Raw genomic sequence first — 22688 nt, 5'->3', positions numbered from 1 at the left:
AATCGTGATTGTATATCACTTTTCTTTAAACTTTATTTATCCTGTATAACGTGCAATAAATTTGGACAAATATCCTTTTAGATAACATGAAATTTGTTTGTCTTAAACTCTTGCACAAAATAAGACAAACCCTTTTGAACTAAGAAGTGCTTTTGAGAGAATTCAAAATAGTAAGAAAGTGATTTTTTTTTTTTTGCAGTAAAGCACTCTCTACTTAACCTCTTTATATAGGAGAAATTGTTTAAGAAACAACTGAACATAATAAATACTTGTATGAATATATTCAAGGTATTGTGTACAAATTCATGTATTTAAATTCATGCATCACATAATTCTATGATCAAATATATGAATCTATCCTTACATTCAAGGATCCCCACATACATGAATATATTCATGAATAAATATACATTTATCACAATATATGTACATCTTAAAATCATTTGATTCATAATACAATACATGTATGTACATCCTAGAATCACTAAATAAAAATTTTGAAAATTTCCAACAAAAGGAAATTTTAGTTACATATCATTTTATTTATTATTTTTGGTCTATTATTTTATCATTTTTAATTTCCAAAATCAAGTACTTCATGAGTACCTTTTGTTTATTGAAAGGCGTTGATGGTATTACAATGAATTGGCAGACAAAGTAAACAAGAATTGGTTTCAAATCGTGATTGTATATCACTTTTCTTTAAACTTTATTTATCCTGTATAACGTGCAATAAATTTGGACAAATATCCTTTTAGATAACATGAAATTTGTTTGTCTTAAACTCTTGCACAAAATAAGACAAACCCTTTTGAACTAAGAAGTGCTTTTGAGAGAATTCAAAATAGTAAGAAAGTGATTTTTTTTTTTTTTTGCAGTAAAGCACTCTCTACTTAATCTCTTTATATAGGAGAAATTGTTTAAGAAACAAATGAACATAATAAATACTTGTATGAATATATTCAAGGTATTGTGTACAAATTCATGTACTTAAATTCATGCATCACATAATTCTATGATCAAATATATGAATCTATCCTTACATTCAAGGATCCCCACATACATGAATATATTCATGAATAAATATACATTTATCACAATATATGTACATCTTAAAATCATTTGATTCATAATACAATACATGTATGTACATCCTAGAATCACTAAATAAAAATTTTGAAAATTTCCAACAAAAGGAAATTTTAGTTACATATCATTTTATTTATTATTTTTGGTCTATTGAAAGAAAGTTTGGCATATTTTTTTTGTTACTTTTACTTCAAAATATTCGTGGCATTACACTTTATTGAGTTTGTATCATTTAAACTTGTTTCACATTGCACATATAGCAGATTAGGCTTGAGTAGTTGTAATTTTGATTTGTCAGACAATTGCCCAACTCTATTTACTCCTTTTACATTTCCCCTAACCAAATATTATTTTCCATCCTAATTCCTGCTTAATTATGTGTTTTATGTCATATTTAGGACAATGAAATCAACATACTAAATTTTTCATTCCATTTTGCCTTCTCAATAAGATTATACCAAGCATTGGAAAAGAAATATACATTTCATTCTGATTTCGGTTACCTAAGTATAGAATGATAAATAATTTTTTGCCCATTCTGACAAGAAAAAAAAAATCTTAAGTGGAAAGAACTTTCCATTCTGGACCATTCCTATGTAGTATCAAACAGAGGTAAGTGATTTGTAGTGATTCTAACAAATCGCATGCACTTTAACGGGTGCAAGACTCAAACTCGAACAAGTCAATACACGAATATGTACAACAGTCTATTTATCGTCTCATATTAATATTAAGTAAAATATATTTGTTTTCCTAAAGCATCGTAAGTTCTTCAAATAACATTTATTGTTAGAAAAATATATTTTCAATTAACACTTAAACACATTTCGTATTTCTTACCCTTTTTATACGACTTATATCACATCCAAAAAAATGCTTCAATAAATTTTATCTAATTGATTGAATTTCCAAATAATTTCCAAGAAAAAAAAAGATATGCATAAACCCAAGAAGATACAAAGAAAGATGGAACTAGACCTAGTAATCATCAAACAAATGGTCTAGTTGACTCTATGCTCCGTAATCTGCCATTTGCACTAAAGGCAACTCATCTCTGTCCTCGAATCCAGAGGACAACTAATTAACTTCCAAGTTTCAACAGATTAAAATTCCCATTTGCTCAAATCAGGCGTGGAGTTTCCAAGAAACGCGGTTGGGCGAGTGAATGTAGACGTATCCAATTATATTTAAGCAGTGACGACAGCCTTTACCTCATTTGTTAGTGACGTCTGATTAATCCATTGACTACTAATTTTCGTAAAATTTTAGTTCAGTTGGAGCACTTAAATTATAGTAATACCTTGTGAAACTTTGGACTTGTCAATGGTGTTCGATTTTTAAAAGATGGAACACATTTTAGGCAAACAAGAAAGGCCTGCACTGATTCAAGAAATTCTTTGTTTAATTAAATTTTCTTGTTTCACTTGGGAATTGCAGATGGTGAACGGCCAGCCAACTACTTAGACACATCAAATTTATCAAGCATGCATACAAGAAAGAAAAACATATGTAGGAGAAAATTTCAGTTTGAGTAGTTCTATGAATCTTTGAGAGTGGCGATTGAGGTCCCCAACTAAAACAAAAAGCTCGAGTGAGAATATTCATGTTTTCAGTTAAAACCATCTACAGGCAACAAATGAAACGGGGAGCACTTATGTTGTTATTGTTGAGTGAATAAATATTACAGAATTTTGTCTGATCGCATGTTTTAGTATAAAAGATGTAAAGGGCTGTGAAGGAGTGGTGAGAAACGGGGAAAGCTTGACAGTTAGGCACTGAAGAAGATGGTGAAGGCATCAGGGAAGAGGAAGCAGAGGATAAAATGGAGCAAACTGTATACGTTTTCGTGTTTGAATCCTCGCACTACAGATAATGATGCACCAAATCAACAGCTTCTTGGGCAGCCGGGGTTTTCGCGAGTGGTGTTCTGTAATCAGCCTGAGCTGCATAAGATCAAGCCACAAAAGTATCCCAGCAATTACGTGTCGACTACTAAGTACAATTTCATGACATTCCTTCCTAGAGCACTTTTCGAGCAATTTCGCAGGGTTGCCAATCTGTATTTTCTGTTAGGAGCAGCATTATCTATTCCCAAGTTGGCTCCTTTTAGTCCTGCAAGTATGATTACACCCCTTGTCTTCGTTGTGGGAATCAGTATGCTCAAAGAAGCTATAGAAGATTGGAGTAGATTTTTGCAGGTAGCTACTCTTGCATCTTTTTGGATTCTTTTAATTATGCAACCATAATTTGCTTTCTGTTTTTTCCACTTTACTTGCTCAAAATATCCTAAAAGTTTGACACGTTTCACTTCTGTCTTCGTGCTTCATCGGAATTGCTTTCTTTTAATCAATTTCATGGCCTACTTTTTAAGAAGTGAGTGAACTAGTTGAACATTTGTTACCTAATTGCCAAATGTTTATCCGATATTGTTTTTCTTGTTAAAAGCAATTAAAGAAGCATCTTCTTATTCCCTTAGAAACCAAGATCTCTAATCTGCATTTCATAAAGCTTTGCTGAGTAGTATTTTCTTGAAGTTGGATGCATGTCTTCATACTGCCTTAAATCAAATTTCCAGGACATGGATGTGAACTCCCGGAAAGTGAAGGTTCACTCAAGGAATGGTTCTTTTGTTGAAAAGACCTGGAAAGAACTTTCTGTGGGGGATGTTGTGAAAGTAAACAAGAACGAAAACTTTCCAAGTGATCTCCTCTTGTTGTCTTCTAGCTATGAGGATGGTGTTTGCTATGTTGAGACCATGAACCTTGATGGAGAAACCAATCTGAAACTGAAAAGAAGCTTAGAAGCAACACTTAGTCTGGATGATGATGTGGAATATACAAAGTTCCAAGCCACGATACATTGTGAGGATCCAAATCCAAACCTCTACAGTTTTGTAGGAAATTTGGAGTTTAATAATGGAACATATCCCCTGTCCCCAACCCAAATTCTATTAAGAGACTCAAAACTTCGGAATACAGAATACGTGTATGGAGTAGTGATATTTAGTGGACCAGATGCAAAAGCAGTGAGAAATTCCACCAGATCACCATCGAAAAGGAGCCGCGTAGAGAGAAGGCTAGACTATCTTATATATGTTCTTTTTCTGTTATTGGTTATGATATCAGTAGTAAACTCAATTGGCTCTGCATTGGTCTTAAAATCTGAAGCAGCTATGTGGTGGTACCTTCGCTTGCAAGAAAATGCTGATTCACCACTCAATCCATCAAAGCCTGTCACGTCGTTTTTCTTGCAATTTGTAAGGTCCCTCATTTTGTATGGTTACCTGATTCCCATATCACTGTATGTCTCAATTGAAGTTGTCAAAGTTCTACAAGCCATGCTTATCAATAAGGATATGAGGATGTATGATGAATTATCAGGTAAGGCAGTGGAAGCCCGAACATCAAATATAAATGAGGAACTTGGACAGGTTGAGATGATCCTCTCAGACAAAACAGGAACCTTGACTTGTAATCAAATGGAATTTAGGAAGTGTTCCATAGAAGGAATATCTTATGGTGGTGAAATAAATGAAGTTGATCTTGCAGCTTCCAGAAGAATGAATGTTGATGTAGAAAGGTATAGGATCAGCATAGATGGATCAGATTCCACAGGGGAAAGCATTGAGATGTTTGAGTACTCTGTAGCTGAAGCTGATGCAAAGCAAGCTGTTTTAGGTTGTGATCATGCCATAGAGAATTCAGATATTGAACATAGAAGAATTCCTGCATCAGGGAAAGAACCTAATATTAAGGGTTTCAATTTCAGAGATGATCGCCTTATGGACAAAATGTGGATCCACGGGTCAAATGTACATGACATGATAATGTTTTTCAGAGTTATGGCTCTGTGCCATACAGGCATTCCGGTTGAAGATGGTAACAGCAAGAGACTGAAGTATGAAGCAGAGTCCCCTGAAGAAGTTACATTTCTAATAGCAGCGCAAGAGTTTGGATTTAAGTTCTGTCAAAGAACTCAGTCTGTGATGTTTCTTCAAGAGCTCGAACCTTCTTCAGGAATTGAAGTAAAGAGGTGAAATTATGCCTGACATTAATTTTGTCTAATCTTTTCCATTCATATTTGTCTTTTATTGACAATGTTACTTATTTTGCAACGTCTGATTCTTCTTAACAACATGTATATGAAACTCTTAGGGAGTACAAGCTTTTGAATCTTTTAGAGTTCAACAGTGCAAGGAAAAGAATGTCTGTGATAGTAAGCAACGAGGCTGGGGAGATCTTTCTATTTTGCAAAGGAGCTGACAAGTAAGTGTTGGCTTGAAAAGCAATTAAGGCCAAGAAATCTATGCCACTAGAATTAGTTTTTTCTGGAGATAGTTAAGTTGGTAATCATGTCATTGTGAACTTTCTGCTTAGTCCACTAAATATATCCTTCTGCATTTTGGATGAGGTCCGACAGTTACTGCAGTGTCTTAGATGTAAATTTTTTTTATGTAATCCAATCATAGACTTGCAGGGTTTCTATCATCTAATTGAGCTGCTTTCTGTGGTTGTCAGTATCATCTTTGACAGACTAGCAGACAATGGTAGGATATATCAGCAGGCTACAACGGCTCATCTATCAAATTATGCAGAAGATGGTCTACGCACAATGTTGTTTGCATACAAGAAGATTGAAGTGGTAGAATATGAGAGTTGGAATACATTGTTTACAAAAGCCAAGGCAACAGTAGGTACTGAAAGAGAAGAGCTACTTGAGCATGCCTCTGAAATGATTGAAAAATATTTGTTTCTGCTGGGGGCAGTAGCAGTTGAGGATAAGCTACAGAAGGGGGTAAAGCTCACTTCCTACCTTTCTCTGTCGTTCCTTTTCTGTATTCCCCTTTATTCAGCGTTATAGGAATTCAGCATGTGCAATTTATCAGTTACGTTTCCTAAATTACATGAAATGGGATTTAAATTACATGAAATATGCAGGTTTTCAACTTAAATGCCAGATTTTGCTAAGTGAACGCGATCAAGTCCATTTCTTTTCCCTCAGGATTTGAATAAGTGACATAGGAATTTGGGTATTGTGATTGACAATTGTTTTGAGTATCTAACTCCCCATATTGGCCTTATATTGGAATATTTTCTCTTCATAGTCTTAACTAGTACACAAATTTTTAAATCAACATGCTTTTTTCTGGCAACATTTCACACGGAGTCAATTTTATACTTTCAGAATCTTTTGGTGGATAACATGAAGGAGATTGGAACTAGTATTATTAACTTTGTAGATACAAGTACAATTTTAAGATCAGCTATCCTTGGACTTCACTGCTTGACATGGTATTGGTATATTCCTGCCAGTGTTTAGATACTCAAAAATCAACATAATATATCTCTGAGATTTGATAACAGGTTCCTGAGTGCATTGATAAACTTGCACAAGCTGGGCTGAAAATCTGGCTGCTAACTGGTGATAAAAGAGAAACGGCAATGAATATTGGGTAAGACTGTGATCACTCCATCCTTCTAGCTGATGCGACTGTAGTAATGCTATGACATACGTTGGTATCATGTCATTGTAGTTCTTAGTTTCCATACTAACTTGTAAGGTGTAATTTGGCAGATTTGCTTGCAGTTTACTTCGCCATGACATGAAACAATTCCATTTGGTTTTGAGCAAAGAAGCTGAATCCAGTCATCAGTTAAAGGTGAAAACAATTTTCTTTAACTTCCATGATAGATAATATCTGCTAGAGATGATCAACAGCATGAACATAAATAATTCACTGGAATTAAGTTGTTTGTCTATGTCTAGCTTTTCAGGCTGTGGAAGAAGACATTTTATCCCAAATCAGGAATTCATATCAGGAAATTGTTAAAGGCAACAAGAAGGATGTCCCTTCTGCTTTGATAGTGGATGGAAAAGCCATGGAAGTTGCTCTAAGAAGTGAGATCAGCAACCAGTTCTTACAGTTAGCAGTAATGTGTGATTCAGTGATATGCTGCCGTGTTTCTCCCAAGCAAAAAGCTTTGGTAGAATCTGTCCTGTTCTTCTTCCTTTACACCTTCTTTGAGTGCTGTCTCTTTTTCTCCTGTCAGTCTCCAAGATCTGTGGCCATTACTTCCCCAAGAAATGTCTAGGAGTAACTAAATATCTCCATTGAACTGAAATTTTATGCTGTTAGTGAAATTGACATGCGGAACATCTAATTGAATGTAGAGGTTAAGCGAATTAATCAATTGGGACATATGTAGCCGACTTTGTAAACATAGGTCTTAGAATTTTCTTCCAGCATGTACCTTCTGTCTTTTGCACGGCATTTTTCAAGCTAGGTTTCTCTTTGTCCCTTCTTAAAGTTGCTTCACTCTATTGCATTTTCTTTTATGAATATTCTGACTGCTATAACCTTTTTTTAATGCATGATAAAATATAAAACGTTTCAATGAAATATAAGCACACTTATTAGACGTGACATCTGTAAATCTCTTTCACAAGTCTACTAATAACTTTGTTTGCCTACTAATCATGCCTAATACAAGCTTTTATGGACATACATGTTTGTTTTATACCTTGCCATGTTGTGGCACTTCAGATCGCTCGCCTTGTAAAAGAATACACAGGTAAGACAACCTTAGCAATTGGAGATGGAGCAAATGATGTTGGTATGATTCAAGAAGCTGATATTGGAGTCGGAATCAGTGGCATGGAAGGAATGCAGGTAAATATTTGGCTGGCTTCTTTTTTTTTCATTACTATTAATTTCGCGAATAAGGTTTGATAAATTGAATCCAAGCATACACAGCAATTAACTGAGGGATTCCACATTGAAAAACAGCATTTTATCTACAAGAATGGATGACAGCTACTTGCTACTTGTTTATCAATTACTAACTAATATGGAATGAGTTTCTGAAACCTTGTGTCAATGCAACATGCAGGCGGTCATGGCAAGTGACTTTTCTTTGCCTCAGTTCTATTTCTTGGAACGTTTACTAATAGTTCATGGGCATTGGTGTTACAAGAGAATCTCCAAGATGGTAATACTCCATCCTATCTTGTGTTGCGTGTATGCAAGTGCCCAGAAAAGAAAGATAATCGACTTTATTAAGGTTCACTGACACAAATTTTGTTCTGCTGCAGATTCTCTACTTCATGTACAAAAATGTTGCATTTGGCTTGACATTATTCTACAATGAAATTTACAGCAATTTCTCCGGTGATGATCTGTATGACGATTGGTATATGGTCCTATTCAATGTTCTGTTGACATCTTTGCCTGTGATTGCACTAGGTGTTCTAGAGCAGGATGTTTCAGCTGATGTCTGTCTGCAGGTGAGAAGAAACAAGTTCTACGATTTCATAACACTAGCCTTCATTGTTTGAAACCTCAGATAAACATGCAATTCTCACGCGTCCCCATCCCTACTGTCCCCTGAAAAAGCTAATCTTCTTGCAAGATTTTAACTTGATTAACCATTTTACCGTCACTGGAATAGTTTCCAGCACTTTATCAACAGGGACAAAGAAACATATGTTTCAGCTGGAAACGTATCTTTGGCTGGATATTGAATGCCACTCTTTCTTCTGTAGCTATCTTCACAGTCACCATATACATATTTTCTCCAGCTGCACTCAGACAAGATGGAAAGGTGGCAGATCTAGCACACATCGGTACCATCATGTATACATGTGTAATCTGGACAGTAAACTGCCAGATTGCACTCATAGTCACACACTTCACTTGGATTACCCATGTTCTGATCTGGGGAAGCATCTTGTGCTGGTATATCTTCTTAGTCTTGTATGGTATGCTTCCTCCTGAGCATTCTCAAGGTGGTTTTCACATCCTTATTGAGGCCATTGGGACTGCACCAATGTATTGGATTGTAACATTTCTTGTAGTAGTTGTTACACTCCTTCCATACTTCATTTTCAGTATAATCCAAAGATCATTCTACCCCATGGATGATCAAGTGATCCAAGAGATCAAGTACGGTAGAACGGATGTAAGCAACAAACCAATGTGGTTGAGGGAGCAGCAGAACTCCAGGAAGAGGACTCAAATTGGATTTTCTGCAAGAGTTGATGCAAAAATTCGTCACTTGAAGGAAAGATTGCGCCGAACGAAAAAATGAATATACGAATTTGTCACAAATAGCTAGTTTAACAATCAGCTGGAACCAGTCAAGTGACTAAATGATTATTAAGTGTATAACTTCCTCATTATCATCGAAGTATATTGTAATTATTTAGCAAGTTAGAAAATAAAGCATGGCTAGCAGCTTTAGCAAGGCTTAGAGTTATGCAGGTGAAGTCCCCTAATCTGCATTTCTTGCGAACTTAACTTGTCTTGGCTGTGATTTCTGGTTCTTTTTGGAAGGAAATTAAACCGAACTGTATTACCTAATCTTTTAGTCTATTGTTTGGTGTGTTGTTTGTCTAGTTTCCATATTAGATTAGGGAATCTCAATCAGTTTCCAGTTAGGTTTTGATTTACATTTGTATTTGTTTTAGGAAGTTTTAGAGTTTATAAATATTACTAGTTTAGTAGGTTATTAATTAAAGAGTAGAGTTAGGTTGAATTGAGTCTTTAAAGATAGATTTGAGAGAGTCTCATAATTGAATTTGTAAGTTGTCATTAGTGAAAGGCTATGACTTGATATTTGTTTTTGTTGAGTTTTGAATTAAATAAATTATTGACTATTTGTTCTCCTTCTCTTCCCACATATTTTTATATGTGTCAAAATTGCTTCCGCTATACACGTGATTTTTTGTGCCAACAAGTGGTATCAGAGTTCTAGATTCAAGAGTTTGATTTTGGGGTGTCTTTGGTGGTTGGAAAGGTGCAAAATTTTTTGATAGAGAAACCTATACCATAAAAAGGTATAAAGGTTGTTATACGTATATTAAAAAATTGAATCACAAGAGTTGGTTTTGAAGTACTAGTTCATTGATTGGAATTAGAAAAAAGACCCTAATTGGACAAAGGTCTAAAAAGAAGGATTCTGTCATGATTATTGATGTTATGCAGTGATCAAAACAAAAAAGATCGTGTCAGATTGTTGATTGTCAGTTTGTCACAATAAAATTTGATCAAATCTGAAGCCAGGGAAGTCAAGAAATTCAAGAAGGGAAGAAAAAAAATATTTGTCAAGATAAGTAAATTATTTTGAGTTGTCATGGATAGAGAATTTGTAAGTGATGAAAAATTTAAAGTTTTACGCACATTTAGTGGTGATAAAGAAAAATCTGAATGGTCAAGAATAATGCACAAATATCTTAAAAAGTGTGGTTTGGGTGAATTTCTTAAGATCAATCAAAAGAAATTAAGAGAAGGAAGGTCAGATTATTTTTCAAAATAATGCGAAAATCAATGGTTGAAAAGTATTATAAAAGGCTTATCATCTCTAATCAATTGGCTTAGTGGTTTTGGTTAGATCTCTTTTATATTTTGATGATAGAATTTTCATATGAATATAATTCTAAGTCAAAAATTGGTTTGGAACGCAAAGTTAATTTAAAGATGATGTGTTTGTTGATGATAAAGAGACTTTTGAAATTTTTGTTATGGTTGAAAATTATAATTTGCATATTTTGTTTGGGATGATTGATGAAGAAGAAATTTGTGATGGAAAAAGAAGAAAAAGAAGTTTTTGATGAGGCAAATAAAGAAGAAATTGTGGGTGCACATGAAAATAAAGAATTTGTGACTCAAGAAAAAATTTTACAAGTTAGTTGAGAAAGAAAGTGAAATCATTGGTCAAAGTAAAGAGGTGATTAAAGATCGTGACAATGTAGAAATTGTTAATTTTGTTGAGATTGATAAATTTTTTGAAGAGAAAAATCATGTGATGGAATTGGTTGATATCAATTATGAAGTGGATGATTTAGTTGAAAATTGTGACACTATCAAGGTTGATGCAGTTGTCAATGTGAATCAATCAACACAAAAATATGGTGAGGTTAAAAATCTTGGTGAAAAAAATTATGATTTTTTTGGTTTTGGGAGATTTTATTAGTGACATGGATGAATTGAATTATGGAGTATTAGATGAAGAATAGGTGGATATGTTTGAATTTTTTGACAAGAGTGATCAATCGAAGAAATTACTCAAGAAGTATAAGATTCATCCACTACTACGTGTAAAAATGAAATTGAAAACCAATCATAAGTTGAGATTGAATGTTGTGTCTATCGCAATCGAGTTTTTCATGGAGAGTCAAACTCGTGATAGCATTGGAGATGACAATGAAGAGTTTGGTTTAAGAGAGACAATGAAAGAAATTAAACCAAACTGTATTTAGTTTTGCAATCCATTTAGTTAATTGTTTTGGTGTGTTGTTTGTCTAGTTTTCATATTAAATTAGGAAATTTCAAATCAGTTTTCAAGTAAGTTTTGGTTTACAATTATATTTGTTTTATGAAATTTTAGAATCTATAAATACTACCAGTCTAGTAGGTTATTAATTGAAGAGTTGACTTGAGTCTTGAAAGATAGATTTGAGAAAAAGTCTCATAATTGAGATTTGTGAGTTGTTGTGGGCTAAAGGTTATTGATATTTATAATTGAGACTTGATATTTGTTATTGTTGAGTTTTGAATTAAATAAATTATTGAGTATTTGTTCTCCTCCTTTTCCAATATATTTTTATATGTGATAAAATTGCTTTCGCTATGCACGTGATTTTTGTGTGCCAACATTTTTTAACTTCATTAAAATGTATATCCAAACATAATTTGTTAATGAAGGAAAAGCAAGGAAAGAAAGTAGGATCAATGGTAATTTTATCTTACCCGTTTTGTTTTCATGGGCAAAGAACATGGCAAAAAGTTACAAAGTTTGAGATGGATTTAAACATGGGATAATTTCAGAAACTTCTCCTCAGGTTTCTGAAAGGTTTTTGACTATTTTCACTGATCTCCCTCCAAATTTTAAAAATTACATTAATCTTCCTTGAGGTTTACTATCTTATAATAGGGATAATTTCAGAAACCTCCCTTGAGGTTTCTAACAATTTCACTGAGGTCCCTTAAAATTTGAAAAATTACACTTACCTCCCTTGATTTGATAGTTTTAGTAACAAAACCTTAAAATAATATTGACTTGGTCAAATTTTAAGTGAATACCCAAAAATGCCCCTGTGTAATGAGTTTTAATTTACTTTTTCATACAATTATAAGATTATCTTGTATAATTATAAGGAAAAGATACCAAAATTTTCATGTTCATAACTTCTATTTGATAAACAACTATAATAATAGTAATAATAATAATTTTATCACTATGATATGATACTTTTGATGGTATTTTATTATGGATTTAGATTTATAAGATAGAAAAGAAAATGATTCATTTAGAATTTATAAATTTTTTGAGCAGTGAGATTATCATAATTTAGTACTGATTTTGGGTTATTTCTTTTTGATGTGTTATTAATTTTAATGCCAAAAAATAGAAAACAAAGATCAACAAAAACATTGGATTGCATAGAAAGTTAACTGATAAAAAAATTTACTAGTTTGACATTTGGTTACAATAGAAACTAGAAGTAATAGTAGTGTTAATTCTATAGTTTTATTGGAAAAAATTTTTTAAAAAATGAATAAGAATGAAAAAGAATGAAAAAATAATTTTTAAAAGTCATTGTAAATATAAGCATACCAAACAAGGGAATTTCATTAAAATATTTAAGGGTAGTATTGTCATTTTAAATGACGAGTGAGGTATGTATAATTTTTAAAACCTCGAGGGAGCTAAATGAAATTGTAAAAAACCTCAACGGAGGTTTCTGAAATTATCCCCCTAGAATATTTAGGTCCAATCAACAATTAAAAAGTGATATTAGAACAGAGAAGATAATATGATTTCCCCATTATCGCTCATTTACTAAATTGTTTGATTAATCTAATATTTGCCCAAATACTAAAGAAAATATTAGAATTTGTTGTTTATCATCAGTAATTAAATCACATATAGTATCAAAAATAGTGCATCATTTTATATATTTTACTTATTGTAAGATCTCAATTGCACATTTCAGTTATAAATCCATTATCATACATGATTAACAACAAATAATGAAAAAAAAAAATTTGTAACCAAAATATTATAAAGTGCAAGTTTTAATACCATAAAAATATCAGCAACTAACTTTAATATGTTGACAAGAATATTTATGATGTTAAAGTTTGTTCTCTATAATATTTTAGTTGCAAATTTTTTATTATTTATTATTGATCATATTTAACAATTGGTATGTAATTAAAAAGAGTAATTTGGATCTTATATTAAGTGAAAAATATAAAATGATATACTATTTTTTGATGTTATATGTGATTTGATCCTTAATGATAAACATCAAATTTTAGTATTTCTCTTTAATGTGTGGGTTGGTATTAAATTAATTAAATGATGTAGTAGATGAGGGGCAAGAATAGAATCATATTATTTTCGCTATTTTAATATCACTTTTTAATTATTGATTGGTGCTAAATGTTACAATATAATTAATCTCAATGAATGTTATTGTAATTTTTGAAACTCAGAGGTTTCTGAAATTATTCCTAAAAACCTCGGGGAGGTTTCTGAAATTATCCCTAAAAACAAACATTACAGAGGAAATTACAAATTGCACCAAACTTTGAGGGCCTCAAAGTACTTAACGCCATTTCTGAAGTAATCTGTCTTCTCTGCTCATTAATTTGCAGGTGTTCTCCGACTCCATCGGTCTCTCTCTAATACACGTCACTAACTATTTTCAGCGAGAGGTTAAAAATGGTAATTAATTGTAGTTAAATTAAGCAATCCAAAATTAGAGCCGGATTCTATTTCTATGGAATGTTAGATAGAATAGGGAAAGAATTGCCGTGCAAACTTGAGAGTGCCATTTATCACCTGAGGATTAAAGGGTTCCACTGCAAACTAGAAAGTTAGTAAAATTTTGATCACCTGAAGATTAAAAGATCATTGATTTTATTTCAAGATTTTTTGACCCTTTTCAGTTTATTCATTTTTCTGATCAGTTTTTACTTGTGTTTTGCAGCCCAGCTGAATATTGAAAGATGTCCGTCAATGCAGATACAGATTCACCAGGTAATCTCTACTAAATGCAAGATTGATTGTATTCTTGATTCAGTTTCTTTAGAACTTTTAACAGGGAAGTTATAAACCAAGTGAAATGGTATAACTTGTACGTTTAAGGTATTTTGTTATCTTAAAATGTACCGCATTAGGCTTAAATCTTGCTTCAGGTGACACATGTATCTAATTTTAATTGTCTACGGAACATAGCTGTTAAGAGTTAAAGATGCTAGAAGTATTTCTTTTCCGTGCTAAATATGCTAGGAAGCCAGTTCATGTTGTTCCGCAGACAAAAGTTTGAAAAGAGGAAATGCTGTTTTTAAAGTTGAAACCAGACCTAAGTTTCGGAGGAGATCTAAGATGTCCAGGCCCATAGCAGGATATAAGTGATAAGCCTGCCTTTTAAGTATGCAACAGAGGCCGTATCTTATAATCTTACTGTAATGATGCTGACTTGAATAATTTGCAACATATCAGAAAGAAATGAAGAATAATCTAATTCCAGAAGCCTAGGTGCAGAGTTTCTTTTTTTTTTTTTTTGGGTTGTCTCAAATGTGGTTATAATGCCTCAAGCTACAGTAAGAAGATTTAGTGATGCAGATGTTACTGCTCTAGCTGTTTGGAAGTATGTAACTAGCTTTTCTTGTCAGCTGTATCAAGCTTTTGTCTGGATTAGATGTATAGGATTTCAGAGTGTTGCATTGTTTTCCTTTTATTTTCTGTGGGAAGAGAGACTTGGAGAAAAGTTTTATATCTAAGCCTGTAATTATTCTCCCTGCAGATATATTGAAACATCAGACTGGCAATTTTAAACATCAGATGAAGGGTGCAGCTACTACATTCCGTAATGAACATGATCCATTTGATTTTATAAGATTTTTATATGGTAGGTTTATGCTTTCTATGTTATTCTTGAATATCATTGTTGGGTCAAAAGAAATGTTAACATAGCATGGTTAACATAAGTTTTGTACCGATGAGCTTTACATCTACAGACAAAAATTGCTAGCACCTTGTGCATTATGTTGCAAAGACATATTACTACAAAATCTGTTGCTATTTTCATTTATTAATAGCAAGTAGCTACATGCTTTGTATGTCCATATAGTTTTTCAATTCTTTAATTTTGTGGATGGAATTCTTTTCTTTAGTTTTGGGAAGCAAGTTTTCGGTGGGAATATAAAGGACAACTCAACAATGGAAAGCTTGAAATGAGATTTGACAATAATATTATATAGCATAAAAGTGGCTTTTAATTGGTCTGGATTATGATTTTTGTGGGTTTATCAGCCCTATCTGTCTCCATGTAACCAGATAATTGTCTAATGGATGGTGTAAGTCCTTTTTTTTGGGGGGGTAAAATAGTGCATGCATTAGTCTCACAATCCAAGCCGCAGGGAATGGTTGTTTTAGATTACATATACTGAAATGTCTTGTATATTGGTTTGTGAACAACAAAACGACCTCTAAACAAAAGTATGTTGAAGTGAGTGCATGAAATTTGAAAGTAGTGTAGTCTGACTGAAGCTTATAGATGAGATGGCTGTGTGGAAATGTCTAAAATTGGGGTTCTTGCTTTGAATAATTGAATTACTACCACATGTTTTAACTTTAGGTCGATGCTACAAGCATTAACAAAGTTCACGAACTCGACAAATTGAACTTTTAGTTCTGCTTGTATTGCTTGGCATCATACTAAAATATTGGTAACTGACAGTCCTATCATATAGCACTACAATTTATCTGTATAAATGACTGGCATGTTCTAGATAGAAATGTGTTACCCTTTCATTGGAAAAGTTGTTTTATATATATTGGTAGTTTTGTCCAATCTACAACCCTTTGCAGTATTCCATCGTATGGTTTTGCAGAGGGTGCTGTAGCTGGAGCCACAGCTGGTGTTGTCGTTGAATCTGTTCTGTACCCAATTGACACCATCAAAACAAGACTTCAAGCAGGTTTATTTTGTTAACACATTTTGTTGTAGTCTTGTAGATTAAAAAGTAGCTGATTAAAAAGGATCAGATGACAGTTCCACCTGTTGTTTGGTGAAGCTTTACATTGACGTATTTCTTCTTGTGAGCTGAGGTGATCTGTTTTGCTTTTCATTGTTTTATGGTAGGCAGTTCATGGTGGAGGAAAGATCATATTAAGGGGTCTTTACTCCGGATTGGCTGGAAATCTTGTTGGGGTCTTACCGTAAGTACTTATAACTGCAACTGCTGTTTTTCTTGTGCTCTACGAGAAACAGATAGATGATAATGTCATACAAATGCAGTCTAAAGTTGATTTGAGCAACCTTGATTATGTAGATTGGGTATAGAGGCTGCAATTATATTGAAGATAACTTCTTCCTGTAGATATGGCCATAATTTGATTTACTAGTTTTCTATGTGTTCTGGGAGAAGTGATGGGACATTTATATTCTTTTCCTAAGAGATATATTATGACCTACACCTATTGTAGCTGGAGAGAGACAAAGAGCCCAAACCAGTGGCAGCATGTTCTTAATCAGAGAGTCTTCAACTTGGCCTTTAAACAAGAAAAACTTCTTTGTTGTGATCCATTAAATAGTTGTCTTAATTGACTGGATCACTTCAAGAATTGGCGCCACTTAGAAATTAGATAGTCATGGCTTTATGCACAGCAGGACATTAAGGGCGCATCTTAAGTGTTTCTTGTGGTACTTCTACATGAGCTTCTCCGGGAATGTATTTTTGAATACAATTGCTTATCATGAGACTAAGTCAGATAATAGGAAACCCATTTGCAGAGTGATGTAGATGGTTTCTTCTGGAATCTCTCGAGTCTTTTTAAGATAACAAGAAGCTTATACATAAGGGAAACTAGTGAAGCTTGTAAGGTTAATGGGTAAGCTTAAGGTATCATGCAGGCTGGATGTGTTTATGTGTAATCATTTAAGCAGTCTGCCTCTTTGAATACTGTGAAGCTCTTATGACATGCATTAAAAACTGTTCACCTGGTTTGGTATGATAAGACATACTAAATTTTGAAAATAATGTATGTGCTTCGTTACTCTCCATGATTTACATGTTTGGAGGAAGCAAAATTAATATGTTATTTTTGTTGTCTTTAATTTTTGAGTCTGTGTTTTCTCCTTCTTTAGGTGCCTTTGCAAGTAATATGTGACCACAGAGGCATGAGAAAGTGGTAAATTGAGCCACAGGTTCCTTGGAAGGAGTCTAGAAGGAAGAAATATATAAAGTGGTTCTTAATGATAATTAAGAAACATTGCCTATGGTAGTCTGAAAATGGTTAACTGTGGTGCTTTCTGTTTAATATAGCCAAATTGAATTCTTGAATCCTGACATGGGAATCACTAACATTAGTTGCACAAAAAATTTAATAACTTGTTTATCTATTTATGGTGGCATTATCTGCATCTGCAAGGAAACCTGCATAATTTCTGATACCTGTGTTGTACTTTTACTTCTTGCATGAAGAAATTTGTTGAAGCTTTTTGGAGTTATAGTCTTTATGGGAATAACTTTAACTGCTTTTCATTGTTCTTAGCGAGAGTGCAGGACAAGTCTTGACAAATTTTCTAACATTTTGCAGGGCATCAGCAATATTTGTTGGTGTATATGAACCCACAAAGCAAATGCTTTTGAAGAGCTTCCCTGAAAGTCTCAGCGCCTTGGCTCATTTGGTTAGTTTTGAAACTATACAATATAAAAGTGCCATCTCTTTAATGGCGTATTACAGTTGCTGCTTCTTTCTAAATTGATTTAACTGCAAATTGTTACATTGATACAACAATGAAGAAATTAAGGAGTTATCTTCCAGTAGCAGATTCTACTCTTTGATTTAAATGCCTCCTGTAGTTCCTATTGGGATGGCTAATTTGTAATTCGAACTAATCATCTTCAAGATCATAATTAACTCCTGTCTCTTTACTTTTCTGCTAACTCCATTTTTTTTTTCCTGATCCAGGAAATCTAATTATATCTGCTCAAACTTTTTCATTATTGTTTAAATACCTTTTCATTTGGGGCAAAACTAAGTGTAGATAGCTGATAGGAGTTGTCTAATAGCTTTAATTGTATTTCTATAGTGATGAAATGAGCTAAATCAAAACTTTCCTATGTCTTATTGACTGAGACAAAAAAGAAATAATTGTCTTCCATGTTTTAATTTGCAATGTTTAAAGATTTTGAATGCTTTTTCAGACAGCAGGTGCTGTGGGTGGGGTGGCATCTTCTATTGTTCGTGTTCCAACTGAGGTATTCAAAGTTGGTTATTCTGTTTTATTTATGGGTGTTGTATGAAATCCTTATCTTTTATAACTACTTAGGTTGTTAAGCAAAGGATGCAGACTGGACAATTTTCATCTGCCCCCAATGCTGTGCACTGTATTGTAGCAAAGGAGGGCTTTAGAGGCCTCTATGCTGTACGCCATGCTCTTATCTTTCAGGGTCTAAATCTTTGTTTAAGGTGCTATAGGTTTTCCATCTTTTGAAAGTCTTTTACTGCACGTTTGCCTTCACCTTTATCTTTACTATTGCAGGGATTTGGATCCTTTCTGTTGCGAGACTTGCCTTTTGATGCTGTACAGTTCTGTATCTATGAGCAGCTTAGAATAGGTTATAAATTAGCGGTAAGAGATCCAAATAATTATTCTTTCATTTACTAAAGAGGCCTAATATTTTCCCGTGGAAATGAGATTTTATTTCCTACTTTGATGTAGCAGGCTTAGAAGCATCTCACAAAGTTATAAAATAGCCAAACTAGTCAACCTCTAACAAGATAAACTGAGCACATTCCCATATCTTTTGAAAAAATGAACACTATTGTTGTTCAACTGTGCCACCTGATATTTCCATCTTCTTTTTTTTGGTAATTGGTTGATCTCTGGAAAGATGGCTTGTGTAGTGTCACTTGAGTAGAAATCTATGGCTTATTTTGATAATGGATCATTAACAAGGACTAAATTTGTCATGACCATATAAAAGATTTATTGCCTTTGTTCTACAGCTTCTCAGCATCCACTCTACTTTTGAAGTATGGTTATTTATTGTTTTGCTAACTTTTTTGCAGGCTAGAAGGGATCTGAATGATCCTGAAACTGCAATGATTGGTGCTTTTGCTGGTAACTACAATCTTGTAGGATTTTGTTTTTGAAATGCATAAGGGTTTCATCAATTAATATTTTCTAGTCTTCTGCAACGCTCAATAGTGGTCAGGTTGTGAAATTTTCCTGATTAGTATGGTTACATATATTAGCTGTAGAGTTTGACTTTGTTATGTTTGTCACCGGTTGCTTTTCCGTTTAATCAATGCTTAAGAAATTGTAAGATACTGCAAAAGCAAGGTTTGAATGCTTATGAATGCTTAAGAGAGTTGACAAGACAATGCGAAATGAGAGGTCAATGCTGTTCTATCCCTTCCACATTGACAAGACGGTGAATTGACTTTCTTGGAAAAGGTATTGTAATGCTCAAACATAGCAACTGGAATGCACCTGCTAGTTGTCTCGTACCCGAAGCTGACTTAACATGGTAAATGTCGTTGAAGTTACCTTGAGATTTGTCCTAAAACAAAACTATTCTGTCTAAGTAAGATGACTACAACTTCTACATCTATGAGTATTAGTCTCTTCATATTACCAGTAAGGGACTGAATTTCATGTTTATACCTTCCTGAAAAATTAAATAAAAATTTAGGAATTATTCTGACAACTGCCCTTGGATTTAAACACTGTCCGCAACACAACATTAAAGACTGAGTCAGACAGCAGAAATAATGTGACATATTCAAATTGAAATGGTTTGTACACCAGTGAAGTACAAACCACAATTAATTCTTTTGTAGTAAATGGCAAGTTGATGCACCTGCTCCTGTCTTAGATCTATCATGTCTTTGCTTGCACTTTTTAAACATCTCCTGATTAACCTTTCTAATGAAAATGAATTCATTAATAATAGACAATACCATGATCAATTTTTTTTTTCCCGATACGAATTCCATGGTCACTATATTATTGTTTGTGGTTGTGATTCCTACTTCTACTCAGAGTGCTTTGATTCCAAGCTCCTGTTAATGTGGTGGTCTCCATTGCTTTTCACAACTTCAATCCCTGCTTCCTGGTCTCCTTTTTTTTTTTTTATAATCCACTCCATGTATGTCCATAGGTTCATCTTTATGAAAGCAGATGCACTCCATTTCACTAGCAGAACTGTCTAATTGCCTTTTCTGCAACTCTAGTTCTAGAACGGTGGGTGCATCATCAGAGGCATGTGGTTACATAGTTGAAATACAAGAGACGTTCATAAGAACCCTTGAGAACTTTCCCCATTAACCTTTTTAGCATAACGCTTATTATACTTTTACCAAAATAAAAAGCTCAAGGATCCTTTTGTTAATCTAGTTGCTGATGCTGCAATACTGCACAGGAAATCTTGCCTAATTTGCACACCATGCTGATCCAGGTATTATGCAGTCTGCATCTGACTGCAAAATTGTGATCCTTTGGTGACTAGCAGTGAATTCATTTTTAGTCATCTTACTAATACCTTTCTCAATGTATTTGAATTTGTGAATTCTACTCTTGTGGCTCACTCAATATTAAAGAATGATTAACCATGGTTCCACCTCTTCCGCATGCATATCAGTGAAACTGAACATCCAATCTTATATGGGAATCTCTTGGATTTCTTTCTTGTTAATCAACAGGTGCAATAACTGGAGCTATAACAACTCCATTGGATGTCATAAAGACTAGGTTGATGGTTCAGGTGTGCTTTAATGATTGATGCTTATGCGTTAATCCTTCATTCTTTCTTAAATACATACACATGCTTGACCTTCAGTTGTTTACCATTTTGTTAATTCTTCAGGGATCTGAAAAGCAGTATGAAGGCATCCTCCACTGTGTTGGTACTATTGTCAGAGAAGAAGGCACCTCCACTCTTTTTAAGGTGTGTCTATATGTTACACATAATATACCCTCTATCCTTGATTCACAAAGACTTTAGATATTGTTAGCCAATTTTATGTCTTTTACGTTTTCAGGATTTCTATTGATAACTCAAAAGGATATATTGATACTTTTTTGAACTGTTATTATACCTGATTAGTTTAATATGTTGATAGCCATAGAGGAAATACCATTTTCTTTCTTCTTCTCCTTCCAGTTATCTAAATTGAATTCATTTCGAACTCAAATGAAACCTTGTTCCTTACCATTTGAGTCATGGAATGAATCCGCTTCTCTAATTTTCAATCACTTGGAACTAAAGATGATGTACTAATGGAAATTTATTGGACTTGTTAGTTATAGTCACCACTATTTTGTAGGAAAGTGGATGATTCTGGTCTCATCAGCTTAAATGACGTGAGACCATTGTTTTGACTGTTATCTTGCAGGGCATAGGGCCGCGGGTGCTGTGGATAGGGATAGGCGGTTCAATATTCTTTGGTGTTCTTGAGAGGACGAAAAAGCTGCTCTCTAACAGTGGCCCAATTCACCCCAGTCCAGATTCTTTGAAGCAGGACTAACATAATACTATCAGGTTTAATTAGTTCATGAAATTTACTTCCAAAATGAGATTCGTGGCATCATGTAATAGATTTGTAGGAATTTGGTGAATTTGGTGGATTTTAGTGCAATATGAGTTCTGCCTCCTTTGGACCATGTTTCTATCAAGTAGCAGAGAACTGAGGGCCTTGTGTCTCTTTATGGAAATTTTACATAATTTTATGAACTCGATGTATATTAAGGGAGTACAGAGAACATTAGTTGAATCTTTTAGATAGAGTATTATTTGAAATAATATTTTTTGTTATTGATACGATAGATTATCCTACACTAAGGGGGCGGAGAAGGATCTAAAGAGATCTAAAGGTAATCCGGAGAGGATTGAACTACCACCGGATCAGCGCATCCGTCTGGATTTTTTAAGCAGAGTCACTTTTTAAATGTGGCAAATTGGTTGCCTCCCATCCCACCAAGCTTTAATGCATTGGTGGTGGTCACCGATCCAAAGACTGGTGGTTGTATTATTTGAAATAATTATTGTAGCACTTTTTGTGATGTGATATATATGAGATAAACAAAAATGATTGAAAATATAAAAAGATAGATTGAAAAATACGTGTATAATATAAGTGAAATATTATTTGAAAAAATGTAATTATCCAAACAATACTTCAGGAAAAAAAGGTGTTTGGATAGGAGATTATTTGGGATAATTTTTTTTTAAGAAAAATACTGTAGTGTTTTTTTGATTTGATGTATGTAAGATAAAAAAATTGATTGAAAAATATATTGATAATACAAGTAGGTTAGTGTGTGTAAATAATGTGAAAATAAGGTGCAATCCAAATGCACCATGGAAGTGTGCAGAGGGAGAGAGATATAAGATTTAAAGAGGAGGAAAACATTGGCAGCGTACGAAGAGGCCGAGAATATAATGAGTATCATCCACGTCCCAGCCAACACAAGAAAGGTTTTGACCAATAATTTTATGATTTATTCGTTTTACGAATTATATAAACCTAGACACTCAATTAGTGATTCTAATAGAACTATGCCGAGATGCTTGG

General features: G+C 33.6%; 2 protein-coding genes across 10 annotated transcripts; both read left to right on the top strand.

Annotated features, from left to right (window-relative positions):
* The first annotated feature begins 2419 nt into the window (after positions 1–2419).
* Positions 2420–9448, top strand: LOC113709826 (probable phospholipid-transporting ATPase 4). 3 transcript variants are annotated; one of them, XM_072065412.1, is made up of 11 exons: positions 2420–3287; positions 3665–5121; positions 5244–5354; positions 5607–5883; positions 6453–6541; positions 6664–6734; positions 6838–7073; positions 7634–7759; positions 7980–8078; positions 8182–8373; positions 8538–9448. In XM_072065412.1, exons 1-11 carry the CDS (start codon positions 2874–2876, stop codon positions 9174–9176), a joined length of 3711 nt encoding a protein of 1236 aa, XP_071921513.1. In that variant the 5' UTR covers positions 2420–2873; the 3' UTR covers positions 9177–9448. The 3 variants fall into 3 exon arrangements, with proteins under 3 accessions (XP_071921513.1, XP_071921511.1, XP_071921512.1); XM_072065410.1 differs by having other exon boundaries at positions 6664–6748; positions 6864–7073; XM_072065411.1 differs by having other exon boundaries at positions 6664–6748; positions 6864–7073; positions 8632–8847.
* A 4259-nt stretch (positions 9449–13707) lies between these two features.
* On the top strand, positions 13708–21894 carry LOC113710588 (S-adenosylmethionine carrier 1, chloroplastic/mitochondrial-like). 7 transcript variants are annotated; one of them, XM_072066113.1, is made up of 13 exons: positions 13708–13820; positions 14086–14135; positions 14905–14967; positions 15995–16081; positions 16250–16322; positions 17703–17793; positions 18314–18367; positions 18439–18534; positions 18652–18741; positions 19182–19233; positions 20817–20878; positions 20981–21061; positions 21510–21894. In XM_072066113.1, exons 2-13 carry the CDS (start codon positions 14105–14107, stop codon positions 21639–21641), a joined length of 912 nt encoding a protein of 303 aa, XP_071922214.1. In that variant the 5' UTR covers positions 13708–13820; positions 14086–14104; the 3' UTR covers positions 21642–21894. The 7 variants fall into 7 exon arrangements, with proteins under 7 accessions (XP_071922214.1, XP_071922212.1, XP_071922210.1 ...); XM_072066111.1 differs by having other exon boundaries at positions 13709–13750; positions 14905–15009; XM_072066109.1 differs by having other exon boundaries at positions 13710–13820; positions 14905–15009.
* The last annotated feature ends 794 nt before the right edge of the window (positions 21895–22688 follow it).

The sequence above is a fragment of the Coffea arabica genome, chromosome 9e, assembly GCF_036785885.1.
Source record: "Coffea arabica cultivar ET-39 chromosome 9e, Coffea Arabica ET-39 HiFi, whole genome shotgun sequence".
Classification (NCBI taxonomy): Eukaryota; Viridiplantae; Streptophyta; class Magnoliopsida; order Gentianales; family Rubiaceae; genus Coffea; species Coffea arabica.
The sequence above is the reverse complement of the archived record's forward strand: the minus strand, read 5'-3'. Positions and strand labels throughout refer to the sequence as shown.